General features: G+C 46.8%; 1 protein-coding gene across 2 annotated transcripts in view; it reads left to right on the top strand.

Annotated features, from left to right (window-relative positions):
* The window catches only part of SNX29 (sorting nexin 29), a 596,058-nt gene that overhangs the window by 131,010 nt on the left and 448,193 nt on the right, over window positions 1-16,855 (top strand). For both annotated transcript variants that reach the window (XM_064362489.1, XM_064362490.1), the window contains 2 exons: window positions 12,937-13,000; window positions 15,750-15,878. In XM_064362489.1, coding sequence (XP_064218559.1) covers window positions 12,937-13,000; window positions 15,750-15,878 — 193 coding nt within the window. The remainder of the gene's footprint in view (window positions 1-12,936; window positions 13,001-15,749; window positions 15,879-16,855) is intronic.

The raw sequence follows: 16,855 nt of genomic DNA, 5'->3' as shown, positions 1-16,855 counted from the left end.
CAGGGAAGGCTGTGAAGTGAATGGCAAAGACCACGGCAGCCCCAGGAGGGAGAAGTGACTTTATCTCGGGAGGTCCAGGGGAGGCTTCTGCAGGAGAGCTTGTCTGAGCTGGCTTTTCAATGTGAGATATGAGTGAAAGGGTGCTGCTAACTCCTTGAATGTCAAAATGCACTAATTGTTCAGTTTCCAGTTACATTTTTGCTCCAACATCACTGTCCTGAATAGCCTATCCCTAGCTTAGGAGCGCAGGTACCTCGGGGTACAGCTGGATGTGTAACTCCCATTCCTTCCTGCCGGGGGAGGATGGAATGTAGAATATTCCCTCTGTATTCAACGTTAGAGATCACCTCTGCAGTGGACTCATTGGGGCACCTGGAAGGAGGCCTTGGTGGCATTTGACCACAGTGATGGAAACCACGCTGCCTGGGACAGCATGGTGGACTCTGAGTCTCAGGAGATCCACATGATTACCATTGTGTTTGTCCAGTTACGCTCTGAGTGTCTCTTGTTGTGCATTTCTGGGCCTAGCTTGCCTTGACTCCAAGACTGGGCAGCATCCTCTGCTTCCCTTCCCTGCTCTCCAGGACTGAGGAAGTGAATTGAACAGTCACTCCTTTGCCTGGCATTAGCAGAGCATCTTTCATTTTGCAGATGCCTAATCTTTTCCCCACTGAGTCACTTCCATAATTTAGGAGGTAGACAGGAGGTGCCGTCATGCCCATTTCAGAGGTGGGGAAACTGAGCCTCAGAGCAGACAAGCCGCACACCCACGCTGCACAGGAGATAAAGTCGCCGAGCTGGGGCTGGGACCTGGCCCCTCCTGACTACACAGTGACCGCATTCTGTCTAAGGATGTTCTGGTTATTTCTCCAAGTGTCAGGTGCAGAGTGGGATGGCGCGGAGTCGGTGAGAATCATTCCGGGTGTGAGATCTGCCTGCACTCTCTCAGTGGCTGTCTGCTTCTAATTAATTGCAGATTATGTGTGAGAGTCTGTTTGAGAATTGCCCGTACATATGATACCACAGCCTGAAGGGGAAGGAAGCTGTGCAGCTCCATGTCCTAATTATTTATGAGTATTTCCCATGTAGTTAATCTTTCTTGCCATCAGTTAACCCTACCACTCCACTGTGCATGAGGCCAGTGACAACAGATGTTGGCCTCGCAGCCCCAGGGACCATGGCAGACTCAGGGCTTTGGACAGGTCAGGGTCATATCTCTGCTGGTTGCATATGCCGTCCAGTGGACAGGAGCAGATGATGGGGACAGCTAATGCACAACATTCGCTTGCAGGAGCCAGAAACTGGCCGGGCTCATCTGCTATTCCTGATGAATCACAGCAGCTGAGAGCTAGAAGGATTCTAGAAGATCAGCTTGTGTAACCTCTGCGTTTTGTAGATGGAATGTCTGAGACCCAAAGTGTGTGTGAAATGCCTTGCTAGTTAGAGGCTGGGCCCACAGTCCTTGTCTGTTACTTGCTGTGACATCACACATCTCTGCTTATAATGTCATTTTTCTCATCCTGCTTATCTTCCACCTTGCTGACCATGTTGCCTCCCATGCCAACTCAATGTAGGTTCCACATCGTAACATATGTGGAATAGCTGTGACTCATTTGGTGGCAAGGGACAGAAAGCAGCCAAAACCGGCTTAAGTAAAATAAGGGAATGATATTGTTCCCCTAACTCCAGCATCCAGGGGTGCAGCTGCATGTAGGCATCCCTGGATCCCAGGGTTGGATGGTTTTCAGGTCTGCCCCTGAAGGGCTCTGTTAGGAGGAGAGAGGTGCAGAGAAGCACATGTCCATGACCCTTGGCCAAGCTGGCTTTGCCCCCAGCCTGTTGAAGCTCTGTCACTACGATGACGTGACCATCTTGAGAATGTTGATTTGTGCAGAACCAACATGGAACCCTGGCCTCTTCATTCTGAGATCCCATTAGGGTGCCCGGGAGACAGTGAGTATCACTGTGGTTATGGGTTCCAGTGTCAGATGGCCCGTCTTTCAGTCCCAGTTCTGCATCGTCATTCCTTTGTTTGGTTTTTGTTTTTCTTGAGACAAACTCTTGCTCGGTTGCCTAGGCTGGAGTGCGATGGCATGATCTTTGTTCACTGTAACCTCTGCCTCCTGTGTTCAAGCAATTCTCCTGCCTCAGCCCCCCGAGTAGCTGGGACTACAGGTGCATGCCACCATGCCTGGCTATTTTTTTTTTTTTTTGTATTTTTAGTAGAGACGGGGTTTCATCATGTTGGCCAGGGTGGTCTTGAATGCGTCATAATTCCTTCATAATTCCTTCATAATTTAGGGCAAATCACTTCATGTGTTTCAGTTTCCTAATCTGTAAAATGGGTTTGATTCTAACACTGCTTCATGGTGTGATTTGAAGGGTTGAATGAGATAACTGACACACAGTTTCACCCTGTGTCTGGCACATGGCTGGTGCCCTGTTAGCCGTTGTTATTAGGGACACTTAACTTCTCTTGGTGTTTCCTTCTGTGAAATGGGGCATGACACCACCAGTTCCGTGAAATAAGGAACTCACTGGTTCCTTTACAGTCAAGCCCAGACCTAACCTTCAAGGTTGACAGTGGATGAAAAATTGCCCCTGGCAGAAGCTGAGGCCTGTCCCTCCCTCTCTGTTGCTTTTCCCTTCGGTCCGCTCACTGGTCTCACGGCTGCTGGTGTTGTCTTCTTCTTGGTTGGGAATCCCATCCTATCTGTGGTAGGGACTGGATTCTCCTCCATAGGTTCCGAAAGAAGAAAGTGGGTTTCTCAGTCTCTGTAGGGGTTATAGACTCACGCAGCTTTGAGAGACAGGCCAGTAAAACTCCAGGCCAGGGTGGGACACAGCAGGATCAGACATGCTCTGTTTAGAGAAATTCAGGGGAGTTTTTGCTGCCTCTACTGCATAGCCCAGGCCTTCCCCCTGTATTGCTCCACCTTTGTGTGTGTGTGTGTGTGTGTGTGTGTGTGTGTGTGTGTATGTTGCTGAGTACTAACTGGAATCGCTCTGTAAAGGCACATAGGACAGCCTGTTATTCACAATAGCTCACGCGAATATCTTTGCAGAATGTGCCATCTTCCTGGGGACCTACTGATTTTGTGTTTTGCAGTGAAGAATGGGTAGGCTCCACTATGTACAGCTTCACATTTATCGAAGTCATCTAATTAACATCTGTACTCCGCTTATCACCTGAACCTCGGCCTCTGGCTAGTTTCTGCTGTATGTTTCTCCCTGAGGCCTTTCTTTGTGAAACACGTGTGCACCTCGCTTGCAGCTCTCTGCCCACGGAAGGAGAAGTGGGTGAGCCTCATGTGTAATTGATAAATAAGCCTGCCACTGCACCCTGCAAGAGTATTCTTCCTAGGGGAGCAGCTGTCTTCCTTTCCACCCCCGTCTCACTCTCCATAACTGCTTTTTCAACTAGATCAGTAAGGATTTAGCATTTAACAATATTTGGAGTCCTTGTGGTGAAATAATCGAATTTACCATGCTGGGTGATGGAGACAAAGGTATTTGCCATAATAATTTCTGAACTCTTCTGAAATGAGATCTAGTAACTTTGAAAAACAGTTCTCCTAATTGTGGGAAACAGTTTAGTGGATCCTTAAAATGTTAATAGAATTACCATATGTCCCTGTGATTCCACTCCTAGGTACACATCCAAAAGAATTGAAAGTAGAGACTCAAACAAGTACCTGTGCACAAAGGTTGATGGGAACGTGACTTACAATCTCCAAAAGGTAGAAACAGCTCAATACAAATGTTCATCATCTGAAGAATGGATAACCAAATTGTGGCATATCCATACAATGGAACATGATTTAGCTATAAAAGGAATGAGGGGCCAGGCGCAGTGGCTCATGCCTATAATCCTAGCACTTTGCGAGGCCAAGGTGGGTAGATCACTAGAGGTCAGGAGTTCAAGACCAGCCTGGCCAACATGTTGAAACTCATCTTTACTTAAAAAAGACAAAAATTAGCGAGGTGTGATGACGGGCACCTGTAGTCTCAGGTACTTGAGAGGCTGAGGCATGAGAATCATTTGAACCTGAGAGACAGAGGTTGCAATGAGCCAAGATTGCACCATTGTACTCCAGCCTGGGCAACAGAGGGAGAATCTATCTCAAAAAAAATAAAAAGAAATGAGGCACTGATGCATGCTTCAATGTGGATGAACTGTAAAAACATGCTTAGTCAAAGAAGCCAGACAAAAAGACCCTATTAAAAAAAAAAAACACATATGATATGGTTCAGTTTATGTGACATATCTGGAGTAGGTAAATTCATTATGCATTGTAGATCATTGGTTGCCAGGGAGGAGGATGAAATGGGAAGAAATTGCTTCATAGGTAAGAGGTTTTACATTGGAGTGGTAGAAACGTTCTGGAACTGGATAGTGGTGATGGTTGCACAACGTTTTGAACATACTAAATGCCACTAAATTGTTCACTTTCAAACGGTTAATTTTCTATTATATGAATTGTACCTCAATACGTTATTTTTAAAAAACCTTCAGTCGTATCACTGCTCCCCACCCCTTTCTCACTAGGCAAGTAAGTCTTTCACTCAGTTCCATTGCTTCTACTGATCAAAGCAATCTCTACAACTTTGTGCTTTTAATTCTGGTGAGTACTCTTTAAAAGCTAAAGTGCTCATCATGCCTTTTAAAAAAAGACTTTAGATAGTAAATACAGAGACCACCGTTTTTTTGTTTTTGTTTTTGAGACGGAATCTCGCTCTGTCACCCAGGCTGGAGTGCAGTGGCACAATCTTGGCTCACCACAACCTCTGCCTCCTGGGTTCAAGTGATCTTCCTGCCTCAGCCTCCTGAGTAGCTGGATTATAGGCACTTGCCACCATGCCCAGCTAATTTTTGTGTTTTTAGTAAACACGGGATTTCACCATGTTGGCCAGGCTGGTCTCAAACTCCTGACCTGAAGCGATCCGCCTGCCTCAGCCTCCCAAAGTGCTGGGATTACAGGCATAAGCCACCGTGCCCGGCCTAGAGACCACCTTTTGACACTTTGATATGAAATGAGAACATATATGTGGAAAGGCATAAAATTAAAAGAGACACCCCTAACCCCACCTGAGTTACGACTTCTAATAAATTCACACATACCTAAGTGCTGCGTTTTCTAGTCTTCTGTGAATAGGGCAGGGCAGGGATGTTTGGATTCTCTTTGGTCTCTGGTTTAGTTACTTCAAGGCTGTTGGGGGAATTCCTCTGGGGAGTCCATTCACTGTCCCCTGTCTGCCTCCATTAGATCTATCTCAGGCCCCTTCCAACTCTATACTTCTGACATTCGCCAATGTGGGTGGAACGCTGCTTTGTAAAAATGGCCGTGCAAATGTGTGCTAATTACTTTGACATTTCCAAGCTGCTGGGTGCTCAGACCTCTTACTGTAGGACAGGAGGCTCACAGCGGTGGCCCATAGTGTGATCTCTTGGACCTGTGTGGTGAGAACTTCAGTTTACAGTGTTTAAAAATCAGATCTGTGTAAAAATGTGACTTCTGGCTGCTCTCAACAAGTCAGTACAGGTGGTAGCCACGCCCTCGAGTAGACAGTAGATTGGAGGCGGGGACTGCTCCTTGGCCGGGCTCCTGTCATCCCAGTGTGCCCATGTCCCTGCGAGGACATAGCTCCCTGGAGGCCCTATCTGTGTCTGCTTTTAGGACACCTGCCTTAAGGATTTGTAGTACGTCTGTAGAAAAATCACTGTGTGTGTTTGTGTTTGACAGCACACACATGAACAAGAGAGAGAAAACCAAAAAATTATAAATATGGAAAAGTTAATAAAGATCTGGAACCTTATCAAGATTTTGCAAAGTGTTTTTCTTCTGTACCTTGTGACTTTCTTCCATTTTCCCTCCCGTTCCCATGAGTTCCTCACATTTTTGTTTTCTGTTTTGAGACTATAATTATGTAGAAACCATAGTGCTAAAACTGGAAAGGGCCAGAATTTCATCACACTTTTGATTTTCCAAAAGAGGACACAGAAAGACGGGGAGAACTGCCTGCGGCCACACACTGGGAACTGGTGTGAGTCCTGAGGCTGTGAGCTGCATCCCAGGAGCTGGGCTGGGCCTGGCACTGCCCACTTGGGGGACACGCTTTCAAGCGAGCCGGACCAGGTGTGGGTCCTTGCCTGGCCACTTTCTGGCTGTGTGGCCTGAGGCAAGTCACTTCCCTTCTCTGGGCTGCTGTTGCCTTATTCATACATCGGGTATAATCATGCTTTCTTCTCAGGGACCTTCTGAGAATTACATGAGATTGTGCGTTTCAGGTACCTCTCACATTGCTGGGCGTGCAGGAAGCAGGCAGTGCATGGTAACCACTGGCTATCTGAGCTCTGGGAAGGGGTCTTGGGACATTTCTTGCTCTTTCATCTTAACAAATTGAAAATAATAGAAACTCCGGGTGGGCTAGGGGAAGAGGGAGGCAGGAGAGAGAAACAGAACGAAAAGTTAGAACGAGCCTGAGTGATTTAAAAGTTATATTTTGGAGCTTGATATAGTTTATCCTTTCTTTTAGAGATAAAAGGAAAGGGAGTGGGTAGGCAGACAAAGATATAAAAAGCAGGATGTTAAGTTTGAAAAAGGATGATGTAGGTTAAGTCCATCCCCGTAGAGGAAAATTCTTTATTTGTACATGTGCCCTCATGAGCTCTCTCTTTAAATATAGCTGAGTATGGGCCTCAGGGGAGTGTTTGTAAAGGCTCTTTGAGGTCTTTGGAAAAAGATGCTATATAAAGCCAGGGGAACTATTACACAGATCTATGTATATATGTGAGAGAGTGTGTGTGCGCACACATGCAGCCACACGTCACCGTGTCTAGTCATCACAGTCAGCAGTCTCTTCCCTTTTTAATTTTGAAAAGGCAGTTGAAGATCAATTAGTGTCAGGATAATTTCCCCCTGGGGGCTTTGGTGGCTGAAGATGAGATCTCCCCCTCCCTTGGCGTCACTGTTTCAGTGCTTTATATAGCAGCCTCCAAGGCCTGTAATCATTTGTGTGAATGGGCCTGCACGTCATCTGGCTGTGTGTCTGTGTTTATGTTTGGGTCCCTGGGGACTGGGGGCTGGTCCCTGCTCCACTGTTCCTTTTGAAATTGAGCGTTTGTGCGGTCACTGCCGAGAAACGAGGGGAATGTTTTTGTAGGCTCGTACCGTTTGAGGTCATGGCAATGATATATGGGGCCTTATCCCCTCCTCCCCATGCCTGACACACTCCCGAGATGCATGATGGAAAAAGCCCAATTTGAGCCTGAATCTCTGTCACTGGGGCAGGAAATTACAGCTGTGAACCTGGTGGTTAGTGTTCTCTGCGGAGGCCTTGAGCTTACAATTAATGCGGTTGACGTTTCTGCCCAGCTTATTCCATGCTTAGTTCCTGGAGCTGAGGGTGGCATTTTAGCAATGGGTGACTGCCAGTCATTCATTTGTTTGTTAATCCCTTTACACATCTTACCTTTGATCATTCACCAGGTCTCGCGTGTGTCCTTTGCTGGGCACTGGGTCCTGGTACTCAGGGGATGCACAGGCTTGAGGGTGCGGCTTTGGTGGCCAGAGCTGCAAATGAGCGCGTCTAGCCCAGTGGACAATGTGCTTTCGTGGAGGTGCATATGAGGTGCAGTGGGAACTCAGTAAACTCTACTTGGATCGTTTGGCTGTGAGGACACAGAACCCACACTCATTTAGAACACAAGGGCACAGAACCCCATAGGGACTCTCAAGGGTCTGGGAGCTGAGAGCTCTGCAGGAGCCCAGGGGGCCATTTGTGCATGACTGCTAGATTCCCTGTGGCCACGTGGTCACTGGCGGTGGGCTCTCACTTCCCACGCCTGCCCTCGGATAGCCGCCTTGGCTATGGTGGAGCAGCAGAGGACTAAGCCAGGAATGAGGAGTTCACTGAGCCACCCCAGGCTGCAGGGCTCCATGGTAGCACATGTGACATTTTTGACACCTGCCACTTGGCCAGACTTGGTACTTTCTTGGTGGCTGAGTGGGCTTGCCCTGAGGAGCTTTGCCGGCTCCCCTGTTTGGTGGCTCTCTGCCTTGTGGCTGCATCTGCATTTGTGCCTGTCCAGGCCTTTGTACCTGGCAACAGAGGAGCCTCCAGCCAACGGTCCTGGGCCCAGTTTGGGGTTTTATTTAAGGACGGGTTTATTTATTTATTTTATTATTATCATTTTTATTTTTTTGAGACGGAGTCTTGCTCTGTCACCAGGCTGGAGTGCAGTGGCGCGATCTTGGCTCACTGCAACTTCTGCCTCCCGGGTTCAAGTGATTCTCCTGCCTCAGCTTCCCAAGTAACTGGGACTACAGGTGCACACCACCATGCCCAGCTAACTTTTGTATTTTTAGTAGAAACGGGGTTTCACCATGTTGGCCAGGCTGATTGCAGTCTCCTGACCTGAAGTGATCCACCCACCTCGGCACTGCAGTGTGAGCCACTGCGCCTGGCTGGAATGGGTTTATTAAATTGGTCTTTTGACCAGTTGGCTTTCAGCAAGTCACTATTTCAGTGTGTCTCCATACTCACTGTGGTGGGGCGACTTGGAACTGTTCACTCTTGGGCCAGATGCATCTGTTACCACCTTCCTTCATGTCTCTTGTAAGGTTTTGGCACATCTGAAGTTCTGAAGACTCAATATGATGGACTTGGTTTGAGTCAGTAACCACCCTTGGTCTCACTTATTGCAGGTGGGGTGGGTGAGGATGGGAATGGGAGGCCTTTGGGAGCTGAGTCTTTGAGTGTGGGCAAGAGTAAGGCAGGGCAGGCCTGCTGACTCCCACAACTGCTTTAGCCAGCGAGCAGCTGCTGCTCAGAAAAAGCACTCCCCAGTTAGAATCTTGAAGGACAGCTTAGAGTGTGGGAGGGGGCCAGGCCTTCCAGACGCTGGGAAACAGCCTGTGCCAAGACACAGAGGCATGAGAGAAGGAGAGTGCGTTCGGTGTGGTTGGAGTCTAACCAAGGAAGAGCAAAGGAAATGAGCAGAGGCTGGAGTGGCAGAGAAGCTACTGTACACACGGTCTGGAGCTCAGGAGAGGGCCTGGGTGGAGATGTGAGTGTGTGCAGGGTAGAAGCAGTGATGGAGCCCTTGGCGTAGATGCAGCCTTATATCCACGCAGCAGCACTGAGGCCAGACTAGAACTTTTTCATGCCTATCACCTCTGTTATTAATATTAAAAAAATTTTTTTTGAGGCAGAGTTTCACTCTGTCACCCAAGCTGGAGTGCAGTGGCATAATCTTGGCTCACTGCAATCTCTGCCTCCCAGGTTCAAGTGATTCTCCTCCCTCAGCTTCCCAAGTAGCTGGGATTACAGGTGCCCACCACCACATCTGACTAATTTTTGTGCTTTTAATAGAGATGAGGTTTCACCATATTGGCCAGGCTGGTCTCGAACTCCTGACCTCAAGTGACCTGCATGCCTCGGCATCCAAAGGGCTGGGATTCAGTTGTGAGCCACCACACCTGGCCTAATTAAAAACAAATTTTAAAACTATTTAATTGACAAAAGTTTTATGTATTCAAGGCATACAACATGATGATTTGATGTATGTCTACATTGCTAATAACTACCACAATCAGATGAACATACCCACCACCTCCCTGAGGGAACGTGGGGTGCGTGCGTGCGCGCGTGCGCGCGCGCGTGTGTGTGTGTGTGTGAGATGAGGACACTTAAAGCATACTCTCTCATCACATTTCAAGTAAACAGTACTGTAGTATTGTTAGCTAGAGTCACTATGCTGTCATCAGGTCCACAGAACTTACTCATCTTCTAACAGAAAGTTATAAGACGTGCACTTTTGACCAACATCACCCATCTCCCCTATCCATACCCCCATGCATACACATATACATACACATATATGCAGTGGAATAATATTCAGCCATAAAAAAGGAGTCTGAGGCAGGAACAGCCCTACTGCTGTTCCATTTCTCTCAGTCTGCATTGTCCTGTGTGGGTACAGCCTGCGGTCCCACCTGACTGGCACAGTGTCAGAGCTGCCTTCAGCCCTGAATGAAGAAGACTGAGAGTGGGGTGTGGAGGGAAGAACTTGTGATGTTCTCCTAAGATGGGCTAGCAAATGTTTTCTGGAAAGGGCTGGATAGTAGTTATTTCAGGCTGTGTGGGCCCAAAGATCTCTGTCAAAACAGCTCATCAAAGCAGACTTAGTCATTGCGGAAATGGATGGGTGTGGCCGTGTTCCGGGAAAGCTTTACTGGCCCCTGCTCCGTCCTCTGAGGCTGGCGATACCAGCAACACTTTTTCCAGCTGAAGGAGCTGGGAAGCAAGGATGATATCATTTGCTGGGACCCCGAACTCAAGTGTGAGGGACGTGGGAATCAAAGGTAGATCTGATTAGAACACTGGTGTTCAAGTCCGGGCGTGGTGGCTCACACCTGTAATTCCAGCACTTTGGGAGGCCAGGCGGGTGGATCACTGGAGGTCAGGAGTTCGAGACCAGCCTGGCCAACGTGGTGAAACCCCATCTCTACTAAAAATGCAAAAATTAGCCAGGCAGGGTGGCAGGTGCCTGTAATCCCAGCTACTTGGGAAGCTGAGGCAGGAGAATCACTTGAACCTGGGAGGTGGAGGTTAAAGTAAGCCAAGATTGTGCTGCTGTGCTCTGGGTGACAGAGCCGGACTCTGTCTCAAAAAATAAAAAAGAATGGGTATTCTTTCTACTGTGCCAGTTTGCTGCCCTGAGGAGCTTAAAGTTCCGCAAACAATGGACCAATTTTTTGTGTCTCTGTTAGATGCACCCTTGATGTGCAGATACAGAAATTATTATTTCTTTAACGGACTTGGCCTTTGGCTTCATGGTAAGAAAGATGGAAGACATGTTTGTTCATATACTTATGTAGTTTTTATTGCTTCATTTCACATACTTAAACATTATTATATCAGAAATTTATTTTAGTACATTGCAGGAGCAGAGATTTATTTAAGTCTGGTGTCTTGCTTCCCAAATGGTTCCTTGCCCAGCCGCATTTGTGGACGAATCCATCCTGTTCACAGCATTTTCAACGCTGCTTTTTATCTCAGATCAGTTTCTGATGGTTGAAGTTAACATGCCCCTGTACTCTTGCCTGGTTTTGTGGTTCTGTCCTCTGAAGCCAAGCAAGGAACTGATGTTGAGATGGCCATTTGCCTTTCAGGCATAGGAGAGGGGACTCCCCCTTCCCCGGCACAGCCAGGCTCTGCAGAGTCCACAGTGCTGAAGTGCTGCTCTGTTTTCACTTGAAATGTGAGCTGCCGTAGGTCATAAAGAGGAGGGAAATCACAATAATAGAGACTAAACAAATCATTTGCTGCACGGTGCTGGGGAGAGGAGAGAAAATTACATGCTTGGGAGTGCCTCTGCTCGTGTGTGTCACTCGTGCTTGGCAAAGTATAATATTTAGCCGATCTATGGAAATCACCCCAACATTACCTACTAGCTTTACTGCCCCAAGAGTCACAGAACAGCTAGTGTGGCAGTGAAAGAGAATGTGTGTTCAGGTTCAAGCCCATTGAAAGAACATTTTGCAGGCTATACCAGTTCTCGGTCCCTTTCCTTCTCCACCATTAATCTGAATATTATGTCATAGATGCTCAGGGAAGGTAGAAGGGTCTGACAGCTTGTCTTTCTATGATGGATTTTTTAAAAGATTACCACTACCAGAGTACTGCTTTGGCTGTGCTTGTGATATCATTTTGGTGTTGATAGAAACAAAGGGGCCTTGTGCAGGAGGCCGGAGATGGACCGTGTATGGGATGGGGGAAGGCAGGGAAGGGTGGAAGGGTGAGGCCAGGGTGATGGTGTGGATCAGGTCAGCGTCCATTGTCTTTTGTGTCTCACAGGTGGTTTCTGGGCAGTGATTTGGGCTCCTGGAAGGGGGGCTTGTGGCTGAGATCTCTCTCTCTCTCTCTCTCTCTTTTGAGATGGGGTCTCACTATGTTGACCAGGCTGGTCCTGAACTCCTGGGCTCAAATGATCCTCCTCCCTTGGCCCCCCAAAGAGTTGGGACTGTAAGCATGAGCCATTGTGCCCAGCCTACATACCTTAAGACTACTTGAGGCTGTACTTGCCAGGCAAGCATTGCTGTCTCTGAAACCTCCTGGGAAACAGTTTTTCCTCCTAGAATTTCCCCCTGGAATATAACATTTTCAGCTACAAAGTCTGAGTAGCAGCATTGGGGACACCCTTATCCCATGCCTGCAAGGCCCAGAACCCAGATACTTGATTTCCAAATGCCACATCACTGTCTAGGGCTGATTTCCTATATTGCCCATGGTGATCTTGTTTGACACTTTAGAAAATTCTACTATCTAGTGTGCTGCTCTAAGGCATAGACCACTTAAGTAATCCTTTTTTTCCCCAAGGTCGAGGTAGACGGGAGCCCAGTAAATCCCCCGACTCTTGAAAATGTGCCCAGTTTAACCCACTTGTGCTTGTGAGCCATATGGCTACCTCATCTCCATCTTCCTGTCTTCTGCTGTTGCAGCTCTGCAAAGACTATAATGATACTGATCAGTAATACTTGCTAAATTCTGTTCTGTGCTGGGCACCCTTCTAAGCATCTCACGTACATATTGCCTTATTGAATTCTTGCAACACTTCTAGGAGATGGTGACTGTTAAGGTCTCATTTTATAGACAGGGGAGTTGGTGCTCAGAGAGGGTCGCTATCTTGCCGGAGGTTAACCTGTTGCAGTGGCAGGATTTTAACCTGGGACCTGACTTCAGAGACTGAGCTCTAAAATCCAGGACCCTGATCAGCCGAGTCTCTTAGACCGGTATAGGGGTTATTTTTGAAAGGGAAAAGGGAACTTACCTAGACAAATCATCCTTAGTAGCATATAATTCAGAGAGGTGAGGGCATCCTGTAACAGGCAAGGCCTGCCAATTATTCTTGACTTTGTTTTCTTCCCTTAGGTGAACTGCGCCAGGCCATTGTGGCCATGATGAACAGGAAGGATGAGCTGGAGGAGGAGAACAGGTACTGTGATTTTCAGGCTTGAGGAATAGCCTCTTTCTTTGACACTCAGCCTCTGGGGTAGAGAGAATGTAACAGATGAGGCATGTTTTGCTTTCTTGGTAAAAATTGTAACTGGCTATTTCTTAATGTCAGGGATGTGCCACTTTGGTATCTCTTGTGATTGGTTTGTAAGAAAGGAGTGAGAACCTTATGATAATGGCACCTTCATAGAACAAGCTAAGAATCTGGTAGAGCAATCGTTAACTCTTTTTTTAAAAAACAGACTTTATTGAGATTTAATTCACATACACTATAATTCACTCATTTAAAGTATATAATTCAGTACTTTTTACTATATTCACAGATATAAGTTAACATTAACACAGTCAATTTTAGAACATATCATCACCCCGGAAAGAAGCCTTGTTCCCTTTAGTTATCACCTCCTTAGCCTAGGCAGTCTTTTTTTTGTTTGTTTGTTTGAGACAGTTCTGCCTCTGTCTCTCAGGCTGGAATGCAGTGGTACAGTCTCTGCTCACTGCAAACTCCACCTCCCGGGCTCAAGTGATCTTCCAACCTCAGCCTTCTGAGCAGCTGGGACTATAGGCGCATGCCACCATGCCTGACTAATTTTTGTATTTTTAGTAGAGATGGGGTTTTGTCATGTTGTCCAGGCTGGTCTTGAACTTCTGAGCTTAAGTAATCTGCCCTCCTTGGTCTCCCAAAGTGCTGAGATTACAGGCATGAGCCACTGTGCCCGGCCTCTAGGCAGTTTTTAGTCATCATTAATTGAAGGCCTATCTATCATGTTCCAGGCATCTGAATATTTATCTTAAAGTCAGCTCAAATCAGGGATACTTGGGGAAAGATGAAATTCAGTTTCTTTTGACTTGGCCAAAAACCCAATTGCAGACTCTTGAGAGGACGAAGGGTTTTATTAATCTTTCTTCCCTTTGGAAACCCATGCTAGATACCACCTGACATTGGCTGCTGGCTCACATCTGACTTACCTTGACTGCGCGGTGGTCATAGAGGGCTTACCTGTAGTTATCCCCTGAGCTTCTAGAAGCACGATTCGGCTGCCTTCTTGGGACAAGGGAGAGGCTGTGTGTGTTCATGTCACCCTCTTTTACTCACACCCTCTTTTACACACAGTCATGTTTCTCCTTTAAACCTCGTTTTGGGTCCTGCCTGACAAGCTTCTCTCTTGTCCTTTCTGGAAACATATAAAAGCAAACAAGCCTGATTTCTAAAACAAAAGAGGATGTTTTTAAAAGGAATCTTTAGACTGCACCATTTTCCAACTGGAATAAAGTTTCAACAAAGGGCTTGTACCATTGTAGGATTCTTTTTCCTGGCTCCAGCTGGAGCTATTATCTTAGAAGAAGCCGTAGATTTTGTCTTACCTTGTGAGGAACGAGAGTTGCTATTTGTTACTTTTTTTGTACTTCCCAGAATGAAAGAAAAATTTACCATGTTTTTGTCAGGGAGGCCCAGGCCCCAGAAGGGGAATTTCCTCAAAGCTCTCACAGAACACAAGTCTTGGAGATATCAGTGGATGATCAGAGTGTGGTGGGGATCAGATGTTTTTGCTTATATTCTTTTTTTAATTTGAGACGGAATCTCGCTGTGTCACCCAGGCTGCAGTGCAGTGGCGTGATCTTGGCTTACTGCAACCTCCGCCTCCCAGGTTCAGGTGATTCTCCTGTCTCAGCCTCCCGAGTAGCTGGGATTACAGGTGTGCACCACCATGCCTGACTAATTTTTGTATTTTTAGCAGAGATGGGGTTCACCATGTTGGCCAGGCTGGTGTCAAACTCCTGGCCTCAAGTGATCCACCCACCTTGGCCTCCCAAAGTGCTGGGATTATAGGCATGAGCCACTGTGCCCGGCCATGTTTTTGCTTATATTCTGATGTCACATGGCAAGTGTCCTCTGGATTTAGTATGTAGAGGTATCATGGTTGGTAAATGTTTTCCAGGAACAGCCATGTAGAGTGAAGTAAATGGTTAGTAGCACCATGCTTAGCTCTCTTCTAGGCGGTCACTGGTGACGGTTTCTAGAAGACCTGGTGTCCTCTCCCTTATTTAAGACCAGAGATGACAGATACACAAGTGAATCCTGTGCTGGCTGCAAGCCCCCTGTTGGAGAGTTAACAAACTTGGAAATGTAAAATACTGTCTATACTATCTCAGATGCTATAGCGGTGTAAGACGTTTTGTATGTGTACTTATTGCACCTGAAGTTGGCAATGAAACAGGCTCTCAGTGTGTTTTATAGGCACAGGTAGAGATGAGACTAGACATCTGTCAGATAATCTGAGTGGATATTCTATTTTTATGCCTCAGATTATTCTTTTGGCCTCTCCTGGCATCCTTTCCTTTGTTAAATCTCTTGCCTGGTGTAGCTGTGACAAAATCGTCTCAGTGTAATGTGCTACACCTTTGAGTGGGGTGTCTGTAAAGGGACTTGGCTGGAATTGGCTCACCTCATTGTTTTCCCTTGATTTAAGATGTCAAAAGTCTGGCCTCCTCACAGGCGATCAGGGACTCAGAGCCCAGGCCACAGATGACTGCCCTTAATTCTTACTCTAAGGCTCTCAATTAAAGTTTGGTTCTCCAGTTCACATGAGATAGACTTGAATTGTGGTTTACACAGAGCCTTGTGGAACATGCATGGCTTAGGACTTGACTTAGGTTAGGAACTGTGTCCTGGGCTCAATGGGGTCTGAGTTCACAGTCTTTGAACTATTGGGGCCCCCTTTTCCCAGATCGCTGCGGAACCTGCTTGACGGCGAGATGGAGCACTCAGCTGCGCTCCGGCAAGAGGTGGACACGTTGAAAAGGAAGGTGGCTGAGCAGGAGGAGCGGCAGGGCATGAAGGTCCAGGCACTGGCCAGGTAGGAGAGGGTGAGGGGCACAGAGGTAAGCACGTGGGGGCTTCCTTAAAACCTGAGCACACGTTCACCTGAACTTTTTAGTTTAAAAAAAAAAAAGACTGAAGCAAAAGATGTATGTATTTGAATTTAACTTATTTCATTGAGTAAGTAATATGTATGCACCTGGTTGAAAATACAAAAGTTTCACCTGTGCAAGTCCCCCTTCTCTTATCCCAGCCACCCAGGTTTCTCCCTAGTGGAGATCATCGTTACCGAGTCCAGAGATACTCCCTGTACATACAAGCAGATACATGAGCATAAACTTTTTTTCCTTTTCTTTTCCTTCTCCTCTTCCTCCCTTTCATCTTAATGTGAAATGGTAGTGTGTCCTGTGCAGCATTCACTTGACATCTCAGAGATTGTTTTTATTGGTCTGCATGGGGCTGCCCTCCGCTTTTTAAGAGCTCCTGACATTTCCTTGTCTGACTGCATCAGAATTCGTTTAACCAGTCTGCTGACAGCCAGCCATTGAGATGGTTTCCAGTCTTTTGCTACTACTAATAATGCCATTGTGAACAACCTTTGCGTTTGTCATTTTCTTTCTGTATGAGTACATGTTTTGGAAATATTCCTGGAAGTAGGATTGCTGGGTCAAAGTGCGGTGCATTTGTACGCCTGCCATGGGTGTGAGCCGTGTGTTCTACAGCGGCATGGGAGAGGGCTCGCTGCCACACAGCTGTGCTCACAGCCATGGGAGCCAACTTCTGGGTCTCTGATAACATCGGGGGTGGAAATGGTGCTGGCAGGAAATTTTTCATTCCTGTTTCTCTAATTAACAGTATGGTTGAGCCTCCTTATATCTAAAAGCCATTTTATTTCCTTTTCTGTCACTTTGTTTATGTATTATTGAAGAAAGCTGCAAAGTAAACCGTCCAAAGTCCCAATTCATATGCTTTCCTACTGAATTTGTTCATATACTAACTTTTTTTTTTTTACTA

The sequence above is a fragment of the Aotus nancymaae genome, unplaced genomic scaffold (genome assembly GCF_030222135.1).
Source record: "Aotus nancymaae isolate 86718 unplaced genomic scaffold, 86718_ANA_hifiasm-v0.15.2.pri h1tg000049l, whole genome shotgun sequence".
Lineage (NCBI taxonomy): Eukaryota > Metazoa > Chordata > Mammalia > Primates > Aotidae > Aotus > Aotus nancymaae.
This window is presented reverse-complemented; position numbering and strand designations above follow the sequence as displayed.